The 16,805-nt window shown below is 44.2% G+C and overlaps 1 protein-coding gene across 2 annotated transcripts in view; it reads left to right on the top strand.

Annotated features, from left to right (window-relative positions):
• Window positions 1-950: 950 nt before the first annotated feature.
• dennd11 (DENN domain containing 11) overlaps window positions 951-16,805 on the top strand; it is a 36,628-nt gene continuing 20,773 nt past the window's right edge. For both annotated transcript variants that reach the window (XM_060923904.1, XM_060923903.1), the window contains exons 1-3: window positions 951-1,487; window positions 13,173-13,272; window positions 13,402-13,560. In XM_060923904.1, coding sequence (XP_060779887.1) covers window positions 1,136-1,487; window positions 13,173-13,272; window positions 13,402-13,560 — 611 coding nt within the window. In that variant the 5' untranslated portion in view covers window positions 951-1,135. The remainder of the gene's footprint in view (window positions 1,488-13,172; window positions 13,273-13,401; window positions 13,561-16,805) is intronic.

The raw sequence follows: 16,805 nt of genomic DNA, 5'->3' as shown, positions 1-16,805 counted from the left end.
TAATGTTGATGCCACTGGGGGTTGGCATTGGGTTTATGTCCCCACCAGTGTTAATACCAAACCTACGCCCTTGACTACAGTTCTGCACTTCAAATTTAAACAAAAAGTCTAGACTTTGGAGAGATGATGGATACTTTTTCAGTGGAGCACAATGGAGCAAAATATTGTGACCTTCTAATGTTGGTGCCACTGGGGGTTGGCATTGGGTTTATGTCCCCGCCAGTGTTAATACCAAACCTACGCCCTTGACTACAGTTCTGAACTTCAAATTTAAAAAAAAAGTCTAGACTTTGGAGAGATGATGGATACTCTTTCAGTGGCACACAATGGAGCAAAATATTATGACCCTCTAATGTTGATGCCACTGGGGGTTGGCATTGGGTTTATGTCCCCACCAATGTTAATACCAAACCTACACCCTTGACTACAGTTCTGAACTTCAAATTTAAAAAAAAAGTCTAGACTTTGGAGAGATGATGGATACTCTTTCAGTGGAGCACAATGGAGCAAAATATTGTGACCTTCTAATTTTGGTGCCACTGGGGGTTGGCATTGGGTTTATGTCCCTGCCAGTGTTAATACCAAACCTATGCCCTTGACTACAGTTCTGAACTTCAAATTTTAAAAGTCTGGACCTTAGAGAGATGATGGATACTCTTCTGGTGGAACACAACAGAGCAAAATATTGTGACCTTCTAATGTTGGTGCCACTGGGGGTTGGCATTGGGTTTATGTCCCCGCCAGTGTTAATACCAAACCTACGCCCTTGAGGCTAATGATATAACGTTTGAGATATTTAGTCGGTGATTTAATACCAATAAACTATAACAGTTTGCAAAATATAGTTGAGTGTGAATCTTAAATCATAGTTCCTCTGTGTTGTTTATAACATCCGTTTGAGAGCCGTTTGGGGAGCAACCCAACGCTGATGGATCACGTGAGCGGAAGTGTGTGACCTCATCAAAACAGTGTCGTGTCCCGGCTGTGTCCGGTTTGTCGGTGGACGTTCGGAAAGCGCTCAGCTGCAGATATGTTTAATTTGAAAAGCCCAGAGGTGTTTTCTCTTGAGGGAAGCAAATAATCCTGTCGACACGCCGTTTATTCCTGACTTTCCCTCGGCAGCAGTGAAGGTGTGATGATGGTGGAGCAGTCGGACCGAGCTCCGCTACTCGACTGGGAAGAGGAGGTCGGACGGGCCGAGCCGAACCCTGCTGTACCCGCTCCTCACAGCGGCGGGTTCCGGGCCGCAGAGCCGGCAGGACGCGGTGCTCCGAGCGCTAACGGGTCGAATAATGGAGGGAGTGCGCCAGCTGCTCGGGGCTGGAGCGCGCACCCTGGGCCGGAAGGGGATGCTTATGCTTCAGGTACGGATGAGGAAGGAGACTGCGCTTTCCCCGGTCCGTCCATCAAAGCCCGCGCAGTCCCGAGGTGGGAAGAGAAAGATCAGATTGTTGCTGTGTTCGTGGTGACCTTTGACACGCGGTCAGGTGAGTCGGAGTCGAGTTCCAGCACAGCGGCGCTCCACAAGCTCATTGGTTTCACATTGCTGTCCTCCCTTTCACATCCTTCAAGGGGAGTAGGTCACAAAAATAATTTTACCCGACACTTGATTATTTTTGTTTAGCTCCTGAATTCAAATCACAGACTTCCAATTTTAGTTGTTTTTTTTTTAAATAGAACAATTAATGAATTTAGGGCCACGTGGCCCTAAATTATTTTTCCTCCTTTATGTCATGCATCGGGCGGCACGGTGGTGTAGTGGTTAGCGCTGTCGCCTCACAGCAAGAAGGTCCTGGGTTCGAGCCCTGTGGCCGGCGAGGGCCTTTCTGTGCGGAGTTTGCATGTTCTCCCCGTGTCCGCGTGGGTTTCCTCCGGGTGCTCCGGTTTCCCCCACAGTCCAAAGACATGCAGGTTAGGTTAACTGGTGACTCTAAATTGACCGTAGGTGTGAATGTGAGTGTGAATGGTTGTCTGTGTCTATGTGTCAGTCCTGTGATGACCTGGCGACTGGTCATCACAGTCAGCTGGGATAGGCTCCAGCTTGCCTGCGACCCTGTAGAACAGGATAAAGCGGCTACAGATAATGAGATGAGATGAGATGTCATGCATCATGCAGAGGCTCCAACTTGGGAAATTGCAAAGAGGGAGTTTCTCCTTCTCTGCGAGTAGCTCGGAGGGAGACAAGTTTGAGCGCCATAGGCGCAAAGGCGAGTTATATATTTTATATATAAAATTTACACCCTCCCCCGTTATCTGTAGCCGCTTTATCCTGTTCTACAGGGTCGCAGGCAAGCTGGAGCCTATCCCAGCTGACTACGGGCGAAAGGCGGGGTACACCCTGGACAAGTCGCCAGGTCATCACAGGGCTGACACATAGACACAGACAACCATTCACACTCACATTCACACCTACGGTCAACTAAGGGGCTCTGACAAGGCTTTCGCAGACAGTTGTATTTTATCGTTGAGCGGGGAGTAATAGGCATGCGCGATGTTGTTCACCGCCACAACGCAAGGGGGCGCGAAGTCGTGAAATCGCTAGGAGTAGTTGGTGGGTGTGGTTAGTGGAGTGTTTATCCTCCGGTTACTTATAATGACTAGAACTGGAGTCGTATAGATGTCCGTACTTCCTCACTTCCTCGATCAACCGCTCTTCATGCTGCTCCATCTTCGCTCGTGTTTTTAAAAATGCCGGCCGTGAAAACAAACCAAACCGGGAAAGTAGGGAAGCGGAAGTGCGTGTACAGCGGATGTAGAGTGGACCAATCGGAGCCCTCTTGTCTGCGACGCTGTCTGCGAGGCTTCTGCAGTGGTCGCAATTTTTGGGAGGTGCGCGCAGAGCATCTGCGAAGGGGGGGGGCTACGCAGACGCCATCTGCGACGCCATCTGCGACGCCATCTGCAAGGACTGCGTTGTCAGTATAAATTGGCCTTTAGAGTCACCAGTTAACCTAACCTGCATGTCTTTGGACTGTGGGGGAAACCGGAGCACCCGGAGGAAACCCACGTGGCCACGGGGAGAACATGCAAACTCCACACAGAAAGGCCCTTGCCGGCCACGGGGCTCGAACCCGGACCTTCTTGCTGTGAGGCGACAGTGCTAACCACTACACCACTGTGCCGCCCACACACACATACATATATATACATATATATGAATGAATGATTCACCACATTTCGTGTCACTTAAATCTTATTAATAGTAACAGATCTAGATAAATCCAGTGACTATAGACCAAACTTTAATACGCCTAATGTTAATGTCAATAATGACTATTATAAATTGCCAGTGGTAGACCCTCTGATGATAATGTTCTTCTAATAATATTCTATTTCTAAGTCTAAGTTAGAAAAAGTCAGACAAGTTGGTTAGAATCTAACGTCTGGTCTGGTGATCTAACTCTGTCAGATATAGGGTCGTCTTGCTGCCGTCCAAAATAATCTGCCATTCGTCCCTGGCGACCATCGCGACGGGCGATCCGAACTTTAACTTGGTGAATTTCTGATATTTTTTTTTTCTTCATAGTTTGGCTTTCGCCATTTCCACCAACGGAACTTCGTTTCATTATCTCATTCAAGAGAACATAAAGTTCAAGACGAGCAGGCGATAAATGCAGACGAAATGCAGATGCAAAAACACAAACAAACAAAATGGTTGAGTGTCGCAGGTTTTCTCGTTCTCTCGCGCATATCATTAATAGCGCCATCTGTATGCTTTATGGGTAACTGCTAAGACGTTGGGTGGACTCAAGTGTGTACCCTGCGGCGTACTGAATTCCGCTCGATTAATATGCGCGCTTGATGTGCTCGCACATGCCTCCGGCATTCACTCCAATTCCCCCGTTACGCCGATCGGTGTACCGACCGAGGACTCAGCATATACCGCGCGGTACACACTTGAGTCCACCCATACAATGTCAGACACACGAAAAGCGGAAAGTCAACTATTAATTTTCGTCAACATATACGTATCAAGTTATATATTTTTTAAACTAATCATATGTAGTAAGGGCGGGCGGGAGATTTTTATGTTGTCAGTGGAAGGTCGAGAGGATTTTCTAAATGTTCCCTAAAGCGGGAGATCTCCCGCCCATGGTGGGAGAGTTGGAGCCTCTGCATCACGTGGTGGGTTTTCCCTGTTCGAACAAGGCATTGTGGGATACAATTTGAAACAGGAGAGGAAAATTAAAAGTCTTGTTTTTCCTTTGGGGTGAAACAGAAACTGGTGGAGCTGACCTTTTTTCCGATAATTGATTGTGATGTGTTCTATATGAATGCCTCCGCTCAATGCCTCCACGTGCTGGATAGTGTGGATCATGGCGCTCTGAGGTTTATCATAAACTGTGGAGCTCTAACTCATCACTGTGTCTTATACACTAAAGTAAATTGGCCATCTTTATACGCGCGCCGGCTCGGCCATTGGTATGTCTTTATCTACGAGGCTGTCCTTGAGATGATTCGATCTTATTTATCATCTCTTTTTTTTTTTTTTAATACTGAATAATAGAGCCTACAGTCTTCGTTCTCTGGACTTTTTACATTTTACTGTTCCTAGGGTTAGAACAGAAATGGGGAAGAAAGCTTTTAGGTTTTCTGCTCCAACTACATGGAATAATTTGCAGTCAGAGCTCAAACTCCAAAATCTGGTATCTCTGAATGAATGTATTTAAGTCCATGATAAATCCCATTGCATCAAAGCTTCATGAGTGCAGATGTTTTATTTGAATGGAAATGTCTTATTTGATCTTGACCTGATTTTGTACATTCAATTGTTTATTTGTATTTTTTTATGTCCATGTCTAATGTGACAATATGCTGAAACTCTTGTTTTTTTTGTGCTGACATTCTTGGCCAGGTCTCTCTTGTAAAAGAGATCTTCTTCGATCTGAATGGGACAAACCTGGTTAAATAAAGGCTATAAAAAAAATAATAAAATTGAGGACGCGATTGAAACGTGAAAGTTCTCCCGACTAGTCAAGTTCATTTCTATAGTGCTTTTAACAGTAAACACTGTCGCAAAGCAGCTTTACAGAATTTGAATGAATTAAAACATGAGCTAATTTTATCCCTAATCTATCCCCTGTGGCGACGGTGGCAAGGAAAAACTCCCTCAGACGACATGAGGAAGAAACCTCGAGAGGAACCGGACTCAAAAGGGAACCCATCCTCATTTGGGCGACGACAGACAACATGACTAACAGTTTTAACATGAAGTCAGCTTCGTTGATGTTATAAACTCTTCATTGATGGAAACTTGAGTGCAAAACTGTTCATGACAACTGCAGTCCTAATGGCCCGGTCACACCGCCCGAACTTTGCTGGAGCGTTCCTTGAACGGTAGGGAGGGGGGGCCGAATTTCGACAACGCTCGTCACCGCGCACAAAATGGGAAAAAAATCGAAAACACGGGCGTTGGCTTAGCGGTGCACTGCTGAAGCCGGCGTTGCTTTAGCGTTGGTTTAGCGGTAGCGAGTGTTGGTTTAGCGGTGACGTGAGCGTTACTATAGCGGCGTTCTGCGCATGCGGGCTTTGGCTCGGCGGGGGTATATAGTTGGTTTAGCACCAATCATAGCAAGTCTCTCAGCATCCATGGTGATACAGTTTTACTGTAACTTTGAGCAAATGCGATATAGATGAGGTCTGAACTGAACGGCAGCTCGATTCCAAATGAGCTCCTGGTCCATTTCTCCCCGTATTTATAGCCAAATTCTGGTCCCGCTCCGACACCTCTATACCAACGCCAAACCAAAGTTCATCGCCGCCATGGATAGCTGCTTCAACGCCCGACACCGTTCTAGCAACCCCGTGTCCGCTCGTAAAACGCTTACAACCGCTCCACCGAAGTTTGTGGCAACGTTTAATCGCCACCCGGGCAACGCTGGCGAAGCAGCGGTGGTCCAGCGTTCAAGATTTCTGCGTTGGCCTAGCGGACCCAAGCGTCCATGAACTTGCGTCTAGCGGTGCCAAACTTTGACTGGGCGTTGGTGGAGCGGGGGTGAACTTTGCCGGGGCGGAAAATTGCCCCCTCCTCACCGCTCGCAATATTTTGTGCAGCTCAAAACTTTCGGAGCGGTAGGAGGGCCCCTCGAGAAACATCAGCGGTGGCCGAGCGTATACGGCGTTGCTTTAAAGGGGGCCGACTTTTGTTAAACGGTTGTGAACGGTTACGAGCGGTGATGAATTTTTTTTCACCGCTCCAGGAACGCTCCAGCAAAGTTCGGGCGGTGTGACCGGGCCATAAAGTTAGCAAGTCAACTGTAGTCCTCAGCCATAAAAGCATTACTGTGAGTGTCCAGAGCATCCTCCAAGTGTGACTTTCAACTGTCCATATGGGGCCGTCCTCCACAGGAGTGATGTGATTAGACTCCAACCAGACACAGGGCATCAGGATGGATCAGGCAGATTCGAGGGGAAGAGGAGGTCAGCATCTCGATCTCAGGACCGACATGTAACTCAGAGGGACAGATTGGGGGGAAGAGAGAGAGAGAGAGAGAAAACACAGGTGGTTAGGTATGCCCAATGTCACCTGAATAAGTAGGAACAGTATACATATTGCACTGAGTACAAGCAGGGACTCCGGCAACTAACTATGACAGCATAACTAAAAGGGGAGAGCCAGAAGGTAACACAGGCATGAGGGAGCCCCGGGACATAAAGCAGCAGCCACTATACTGTCAACAAACTCGAGTGAGCAAGTGAGTGCGGACTGACAGCATCCATACATCCCAGTTTACCAAAACACTCTGTCTGAGGACCCTCCAGATCTACACCTTTACCTCATAAACATCATTAACAAAAAGCTTGACTAAACAGACATGTTTTCAGCCTAGACTTAAACGCTGAGACTGTGTCTGATTCCCGAACACTACTACAGTAACGTATGGCCAGAATAAATAGACAGATAAAACTGCTGCAGCCAGTCAGTACTGGAATGACTAGCGGAGGAACAGGTGGTTCATTTTATAGCTGCAAAACAGCCAAGATAAATGAGTGTGACTAGTAAGTTCCCACCAACACATACGGAGACAAATCTCGTCATTTCCTGTGCTAAATATCCTTGGTTGTTAAAGGCAGCGTGCCTAACCGCTAACTTCACTTATTCTGTAAGACAGGGCTTCGTGTACTTGCGTACGGATGGTAGGCGTCGGCACAGAAAGCAAAATCAAATGTTCTTGAAACATCTGAGATCTCAAATTTTACTCAGTGGAACTTTAATGAATGTCTAATTTGTGCTAATATTAATATAAAGAAGAGTGAAGCTTGTGCAGTTCATCTCATCTCATTATCTCTAGCCGCTTTATCCTGTTCTACAGGGTCGCAGGCAAGCTGGAGCCTATCCCAGCTGACTACAGGCGAAAGGCGGGGTACACCCTGGACAAGTCGCCAGGTCATCACAGGGCTGACACATAGACACAGACAACCATTCACACTCACATTCACACCTACGGTCAATTTAGAGTCACCAGTTAACCTAACCTGCATGTCTTTGGACTGTGGGGGAAACCGGAGCACCCGGAGGAAACCCACGCGGACACGGGGAGAACATGCAAACTCCACACAGAAAGGCCCTCACCCGGACCTTCTTGCTGTGAGGCGACAGCGCTAACCACTACACCACCGTGCCGCCCCGCTTGTGTAATTGTTTGTATAAAATAAATATTCTATCCAATCACCTGAGTAAGCCAAACTCGGTAATCTTAGATCAATATTTTTAGTACTTGCCATATTTTACAGGCTACTTTAATTCATTCGATCATTCATGCAGTTAGCCGATCAGCTTGCACCAGCACAAGAGTGAAGAGCTTCAGTTAAAGCTGTACTCCTTTCAGATTTTTCAAGCGTAGGTCATAAAAATAATTTTCCCCGACACTTGATTATTTTTGTTTAGTGGACCAAGCGCTACTGAATTCGAATCACAGACTTCCAAATTTAAATAGAACAATTAATGGATCGAGGGCCACGTGGCCCTAAATTCTCCGCTATTTTTTCCTGCTTCACCATGACCCAATTCAAGATACTATGTCATGCATCACGTGGTGGGCTTTCCCTGTTCGCACAAAGCATTGTGGGATACAAATTTGAAACAGGAGAGGAAAATTGAGGACGCGAATGAAACATGAAAAAAAGTCCTCCCGACTACAGTAACGGAAAGCGAGAAGAAAAGACGTTATGTTGCGAAGGAAAGGAAACACAGACAGGACCAAACTAATAAATATCGGCGGTCAGCGAGCACCTCGGTGTGATCAGCGGTTCGTTTAGCGACAGAATGATGGAATTGTCAGTGCACGCTCAAAGGTAAACCTGCGCACACACACACACACACACACACACACACACACACACGGACTTCCTCTGTCTGCTTGACTGTGTGAAGCGAGTGATTTCATGCACATTATTTGCAAGAATTAAATAACTTCCCAGCCACAGAATGGCTTGATATTTTTTGAGATATGACCGAAATAAACATATATCACGATAACCAAATTTCAGATGGAACTAAATTTCACCGATTTTATGAAATCAAAAGGCCGTCTAGCTTTAATTCTTATTTGAGCTTAGTTTTGCTCTGTCTACAGTTATAGAGATATGTAGGCTGTGCATTATGTTTACCTCTCTTGCACTGATTAAACATGAGGCTAGGTCAGAGATACACAGTTCTTTAAAGTTGCACCATGAGAAAAGTGAAAATGGCTAGTTTTCTAAGTCCTCTTGCTGACTAATACACACTGCCTGACTTCTGCTTTCTGTACTGTATGCCTGTGTTACACATCGTTTGGGAATGACTAATGCAGTATTCATTCACTCACTGTGAGAAAATAAATATATATTATTTACCAGCTGGGAGGTCCGTCTGGTGAAATACCGTGACCGAGGTCTTGAAAGTACTGAGCGAGGCCCTCTGAGCCGAGGTCAGTATTCAAGGCCGAGGTCACGGTATTTCACCATACGGACCGACCTTAAGCTGGTAAATAATATATTTATTTTTTTTCTTTACCAAATTCTAACAGAAAATGAGAGCGCCCGAAAGGGAAAACCGAGCTGAGCCGCCATTTTGAATCCTCATTCACGGCTGTAATGCAAATTGCTTCCTCCTCGGTATACAAGTGCACTTCCATGGCAGGAAAAATACCTACAGTTTGCCGCCTATGTAGTCCCCTATTTATACAAAACTGAGTCATTCAGGATTCAGCCATGTTTTTGCTCGGCGTTAGCAAGTTACAGGTTTTTAGCTTTCTCCTGAAATGTTTTATTTTATTTATTCTTCCTCAGGGTAGTAAAACTCGCTTTCGCTGTGAACACTGCCTTTGTCGCTATCCATGCTGTAAAATTAATGCTATTCTCCTGAGAAATGTGAAAATAAATGTTGACAAAAATTGCTTATGTTTGTTGTTGTGAACGAGCGAGTCGCCAGGGGTCCGTAACTGGGGTCTGTACCGTAGGATACGGCCCGCTCGCCAGCCAATCAGAGTGCAGGATTTGATGGAAACCGGACCGCGAAAAAAATAAAGTACATTATTATACCTTGAGGGGTACGGCGGCTTGTCACTGGGGCAGTACCCTTTCATGTACTTATTTGCACCATTTATATACTGCTTGAGAACACGTACATTTTCGTCCCTAAAAAGGTGCACAAAGTTACCTTGAGATCTAGTAATGAGCCCTTGGGGGGTACATTAGTGTAGTTTGTACCTTGGGGGACAGAAATGGACTCCTACTGTACCCCTATTTCTGGCACTGTTCGTTCATTCATTCATTTTCAGCAACCACTTTATCCTGCTTTGGGTAACTGGGAACACTGGGTGTGAAGTGGAGACATTTCCCGAATGGGACACCAGTCCGTTACAGGGCACCTTGCAGACATGCATTAACACATTCGTTCATGTGTAGGGGCGATCGGAGCCGCCGGTCCCAATTATCAGCATGTTTTTTGAGAAGTGGGAGGAAACTGGGTAATGAAAATCTGTACAGACACAAGGAGAACATTCAAAACTCTACACAGACAGTAACCTCAGCTCAGGATCAAACCAGGAATGCTGGAGCCGTGAGGTGGCCGCACGACCCGCTGTGCCACCATGGTGCTCCAATGCTGCTGTTACCTCTGCCAAGGAGGTTATGTTTTCGGTAGCGTTTGTTTGTTGGTTTGTCTGTTAGCAACATTACAGAAAAAGTTATGAACGGATTGCTCTGAAATTTTTCCCAGAGGTGTGACTGGGCACGAGTAACAATCCATTAAATTTTGGCGGTGATCCGGATCACCGTCTGGATCCCAGAATTTTTTAAAGGATTCTTGGCGGAGGTCTGCGCTCTCCAAGTGCTTTTCTAGTTAATGTAATATGTTTGGAATCCTTTCACAAATTACTGAGTTATGCTGTGAGCGTCATGACCCGCCAGCGTTGTTGACGAATCATGGCATTTTCTTTAAAAGAAAAAAAAAAAAGCTTTTACACTGCCCTGCTTTTTTCACTCATGTCAAATTTAATATACTGCAACATAAATCACGCTGGATAGTGATAATCATAGTGCTGCCCTACATTTTTATTCCAGATTTATAATATAGGACTAAGTTGTATATGTGCAACTTCTTTACGTAATGCTTGTAAATCCTTAATTAATAATGTTTCAGCATATTTTCATGTTCCTTCTCTTGACTTCTGTTATTCCACTAAGTTTTGATTGCTGAACTCCTACACTAGTACACATCAGGATGGTGAAAAAGACTAAACTAGTGTGTACATGCTTAATTTAAATGTAGTTTGTTTGAACGTGACTCTCTGTCTTATTTCAAAATAGTAGCAGAGAAAATCCATCTTTGTTGTTAAATACTCATAATAGGGCAGTAGGCCATTTGCAGGAATTGGTCACGTGTCAGTTTTCCCCATAACAACAAACCCGTGGTGGGCAAGCTTACTTGACATTCTTTGACAGCCATAAGAGTTTGACTGGCGATGCGAAACAATCCATTTCTATAATAGCTGTTTTTACCTTTTTCTACTGTTTTTTTTTTTTTTTTTTTTTTTTTTTTTTTAACCTGAATTTTCGTGTGTACTTGGAAAAAGTTTGCGGTTTTAACTTCTGTCATAAGTTAAAGCGAATCGTTGGCCGTAAAAGAGAGTTTTTTGGACTCAAGTTGGTCGCCGCCGAAAGAAATTCACATGCGAAATGGCGGATGTATCTGTATTTATTTTCAAGAATCTTCACACATAAAGGTAGAAAAGGAGAAATTATAAGTTATAAACATACCTGAGAAATCCGTCATTTCGCACATGAATTTCTTTCGGCGGCGACCAACTTGAGTCCAAAAAACACTCTTTTGCGGCCAATGATTCGCTTTAACTTACGACAGAAGTTAAACCGCAAACTTTTTCCAAGTACACACGAAAATTCGGGTCAAAAAAGACAGTAGAAAAGGTAAAAACAGCTATTATAGAAATGGATTGCTTCGCATCGCCAGTCAAACTCTTATGGTTGTCAAGGAATGTCAAGTTAGCTTGCCCACCACGGGCTTGTTGCTATGGGGAAAATTGACACATGACCAATTCCTGCAAATGGCCTGTTCCACGAAATGGTCAACCCAAGGGGTGAAAATTCATTTTGTATATATGGTGTTAAATTTGATTGGGTTATTATTAGTAATGATTGGTTCATTCACTGCAGTCAATATTTTTGTGCTGAACTCATGTCACATGACTGGCGGCCATTTTGAAATTGGCAGATCCAAGCATATACTTTAAACCCAAAACTAACAGACACGAAGAAGCACTCAAACTGCTGTCAGAAGTCCTCACCAGGTAAGTTAAACTGTGTTTTATATCAAATGGCCCTTGTTCTTTACATTTCCATGATAAAATTGATTCCATTAAGTAATTATCACAGCTTTGGGGCCTTTTAGATCGAACAAGTAGCTTTGTTCACTGATTTGATATTATGACTAAGAAAGAGAAAATTACTACATTTCATCTCTCTGTACGTCAAATCATATGTAAATTTGGAAAGTGTTGCGTCAGTTCTAAACATTTTTCATAGTTTATTTCTTTCATTGTATACTATGGCGTGTTAAAAGCAAAGTTGGAAAAAAAATGTTAATAAAATTGCAACAAGTTTCACAGAAATTGGCGTTTGTGCTTGTGTGTTCACAGTTGTCGAATTCTCCAAGTTGCGTCAGTTACCAATGTTCTCTGCATGCCACTAAATAAATTATTCATATCTGGGAAAAACTCTGTGTTGTCCAAGGTGGCCTTTGGGCCTTAAAGTGCATATCACGGGTAAATTCAGGAGCAAGGTCAATGTAATTCTCATATTTTATATTAAACTTTGGTCAAATATCTGTAACATTCTGCATTCTCTGCAGTTTTTTTACCTTGCGCAATACCAGAAAAATTCATTTGAAATCAAGCCATTTGAGGCGAATTGGTCCGCCTCTGAAAAAACTTGGCATTTGGATTTCCCGGCAAACACTGATTTACGTGACGTCGCGTGCGGGACGCCTCCCTCTGAATCCTAGAGTCAGCGCTGGTTTGTTTATGAGAAAACGACCTGGTGGTTTTCTGCAAATTTCTTCAACGTTATCGCGTAATTATTAAAATGGTTAACAGATGTATCGTAGGAGGGTGTAGCAACACCAATCTTGATGGGATTAGTACTCATCGTTTCCCAAAAGACCGGACAATGAGAGAGAAATGGGAGCGCTTGGTCTACACAGGCTGTGCACTGAAACCGTGCAAAGCTCGCTCAGCCTGCTGGCGCTTCCGCAGGTAACGTCACGAATCTGGCTCCAGACTCCCTTGGGATTTTTCCAGACGCGTTTTATTTTTTTTCTGCTGTAGACAGATGGCCTTGTGCAAAATTACCCTTCTGGATGAGTGTGTAAAGGGACATGCTTTCATATTAAAAAAAACGAAATTGGTCCAGAATATGCACTTTAAGTCATCATATGTTTGTCTGAGTTTGCTCTTTTTATAATAGCCACACAGTTTAATTTTAAACTCTCTGAATGTTGCGTCAGTTACCTGTGGAATTGCCCAATATCAATTTGTCAAATAAGTGAATAGAGCAAAAGAAGAAATTGTGAGTTTATATGGAATATTTTAAGAGCGCGACTGACTGTAGGCTTCTTCTGCCATTATACAATTTGCAGTCAGTAATCATGGTTTTTACACTTGTGTCATGTACAGGAAACATTGTGGAGTGGTGCTTGCCTCAGGACATAAACCTCGAAGGTGTAGAGTTCAAGTCAATGGCCAGCGGCTCTCATCGAATTGCAAATGATTTCATGTAAGAACCTGATTTTAGATATTAAGCAAAGTGATGTCATGTTTTTCTATAGTGACAGGCCAGTTTGATTCTTCATGATGTAAGTCGCCATCCATTTACAATTGAATGCTTGTTTTTGGCTGTGTCTAGATATTTCCGCAAAGGCTCTTTCTTTGGGCTGGCATGCTTCGCCAATATGCCAGTGGAGAGTGAGTTAGAGAGGGGGGCTCGAATGAAGTCTGTTGGCATCCTGTCGCCATCATACACACTGCTCTACCGCTACATGCACTTTCTAGAGAACCAGGTCAAGTAAGTGATTTTGATCCACCAGACGTCAATGTATATTTAAACCAAGTTTTTCTTGCCTTTTTGATTATTGTACAACCCCGATTCCAAAAAAGTTGGGACAAAGTACAAATTGTAAATAAAAATGGAATGCAATAATTTACAAATCTCAAAAACTGATATTGTATTCACAATAGAACATAGACAACATATCAAATGTCGAAAGTGAGACATTTTGAAATTTCATGCCAAATATTGGCTCATTTGAAATTTCATGACAGCAACACATCTCAAAAAAGTTGGGACAGGGACAATAAGAGGCTGGAAAAGTTAAAGGTACAAAAAAGGAACAGCTGGAGGACCAAATTGCAACTCATTAGGTCAATTGGCAATAGGTCATTAACATGACTGGGTATAAAAAGAGCATCTTGGAGTGGCAGCGGCTCTCAGAAGTAAAGATGGGAAGAGGATCACCAATCCCCCTAATTCTGCACCCACAAATAGTGGAGCAATATCAGAAAGGAGTTCGACAGTGTAAAATTGCAAAGAGTTTGAACATATCATCATCTACAGTGCATAATATCATCAAAAGATTCAGAGAATCTGGAAGAATCTCTGTGCGTAAGGGTCAAGGCCGGAAAACCATACTGGGTGCCCGTGGTCTTCGGGCCCTTAGACGGCACTGCATCACATACAGGCATGCTTCTGTATTGGAAATCACAAAATGGGCTCAGGAATATTTCCAGAGAACATTATCTGTGAACACAATTCACCGTGCCATCCGCCGTTGCCAGTTAAAACTCTGTAGTTCAAAGAAGAAGCCGTATCTAAACATGATCCAGAAGCGCAGACGTCTTCTCTGGGCCAAGGCTCATTTAAAATGGACTGTGGCAAAGTGGAAAACTGTTCTGTGGTCAGACGAATCAAAATGTGAAGTTCTTTATGGAAATCAGGGACGCCGTGTCATTCGGACTAAAGAGGAGAAGGACGACCCGAGTTGTTATCAGCGCTCGGTTCAGAAGCCTGCATCTCTGATGGTATGGGGTTGCATTAGTGCGTGTGGCATGGGCAGCTTACACATCTGGAAAGACACCATCAATGCTGAAAGGTATATCCAGGTTCTAGAGCAACATATGCTCCCATCCAGACGACGTCTCTTTCAGGGAAGACCTCGCATTTTCCAACATGACAATGCCAAACCACATGCTGTAATTGATGCAGTATCATGGCTGCGTAGAAGAAGGGTCCGGGTACTGAACTGGCCAGCCTGCAGTCCAGATCTTTCACCCATAGAAAACACTTAGCGCATCATAAAATGGAAGATATGACAAAAAAGACCCAAGACAGTTGAGCAACTAGAATCCTACATTAGACAAGAATGGGTTAACATTCCTATCCCTAAACTTGAGCAACTTGTCTCCTCAGTCCCCAGACGTTTACAGACTGTTGTAAAGAGAAAAGGGGATGTCTCACAGTGGTAAACATGGCCTTGTCCCAACTTTTTTGAGATGTGTTGTTGTCATGAAATTTAAAATCACCTAATTTTCCTATTTAAACGATACATTTTCTCAGTTTAAACATTTGATATGTCATCTATGTTCTATTCTGAATAAAATATGGAATTTTGAAACTTCCACATCATTGCATTCCGTTTTTATTTACAATTTGTACTTTGTCCCAACTTTTTTGGAATCGGGGTTGTATTTAGCCTGCGTTCTGGGTGTCATCTCACTTCGTCTGTCTTCAGACTGACACTTATGATTTCTCGCTTCCTCTTCCTCCTCATGTTTCTGTATTTATTGTGTTCTGATTTATTCTAAGCTCTGAGACACAGGTGGTTAAGATTTTTTGTTATAGTATAAGCTTTTTTTGTGCGAATTATTTTATTAATTCTTTTTTTTTTTTAATTTGGTTATCGGGTGGTTGAATGGTGACTCATCAGCTGATGATTTGGCAGAGAAAGGAAAGCTTTTGGTCTCCCAAGCGATGCAACAGGAAAGTGTTTCCTCTAATGTCAGGAGATTGAGAGTTTGAATCCTGACAATGTCATGGCTGGAAGTTCAAGAGAGGAAAATTGCCTGTGCTTTCTGGTAAGGAGGGATGGCATACTCACTCTCTCCCCTAACGATCACTGCAACACTAACCAGTCGTGAGTGTCTGTGAGCTCACGCATGCGAAAGAGGGTGGACGGTGCTTCCTTCCAAGTGTGTTGTGCTGCTCTGTAATACAGCAGTCTGAAAAGCTAGCTGTGATTGGATTCACATGGCTCAGAGGAAGCATATGATAGTGGCGTGCCATACTAAAGAGAGTATGGTAACGTATCAACACGATTTGTGATTGAATGAACGACGTGCGTGCACCGCCACAGGGAACCCGATCGTAAGTGCAAGGAAACATAGCTCATAAACACGTCTGTGAAGGTTCTCCGTCATCCAGGTCATGCTAAACCATTGGTGCTAAAGAAGGCAACTGGACTTGGCACACTTCCCAGAAACCTGAATACACATCTACACCAAGGCCCCGTCCACACGAGTACGTTTTTGTTGAATCCGCATAAATACTTTATCGTTTCGGCCTTGCGTCCAGACGGAGCTGGCTTTTTCGAGGTGTGAAACCGGTATTTTTTGAAAACGGGTCCCAGAGTGGGAAAATCCTAAAACGCCGGATAGCCCGGAGTCGTCTGGACGGCGAAGCGGATTTTTTCAGAAACGATGACGTATAAGCCCCGCCTCTCTAACCTTTAACTTCAGCCGCCGCCGCTAGACGCGTCAGAACAACTTGGTCTATTACGGTTGCTACAACAAAACCTTCTGCTTTTATATTACTGCGAGGAGCAACAAAACTTCTCGTGTTATGAGCTTGTTTTGTAAACAGCGCGTGACCTTTTATACGCATGCTCCATGGCTTCTCTTCCGGTTTTAGTGTATTAGTGTGGCGGCGTCACAGCGCCACATACAGGCCTGGCATATGTACTACAGCGTTTTGGGTCGTTTCCAGTTAATCGAAACGATGCCATGTTTACGGAGATTTTTTTCAAAACGACAGCGTATTGGGTGAGGCCGCGTACTCGTGTGGACGGGGCCCAAGACTCAGCTGACTTCAATGACTCACATGATGACAGAGAGAGCCAACGACCCTCTAGGCTGCTAACACCGTTCACACCCGGCCTCCAGTGACCCTAACACCTACAGGATGACTGAGAGGCTGTCCACACGGCAACGGATTCAGGTGAATCTGATAAAATTGTTCATCGTTTCGGCCTGGCGTCC

Source organism: Neoarius graeffei, chromosome 6, assembly GCF_027579695.1.
Source record: "Neoarius graeffei isolate fNeoGra1 chromosome 6, fNeoGra1.pri, whole genome shotgun sequence".
In the NCBI taxonomy this organism is placed as follows: Eukaryota; Metazoa; Chordata; class Actinopteri; order Siluriformes; family Ariidae; genus Neoarius; species Neoarius graeffei.
The sequence above is the reverse complement of the archived record's forward strand: the minus strand, read 5'-3'. Positions and strand labels throughout refer to the sequence as shown.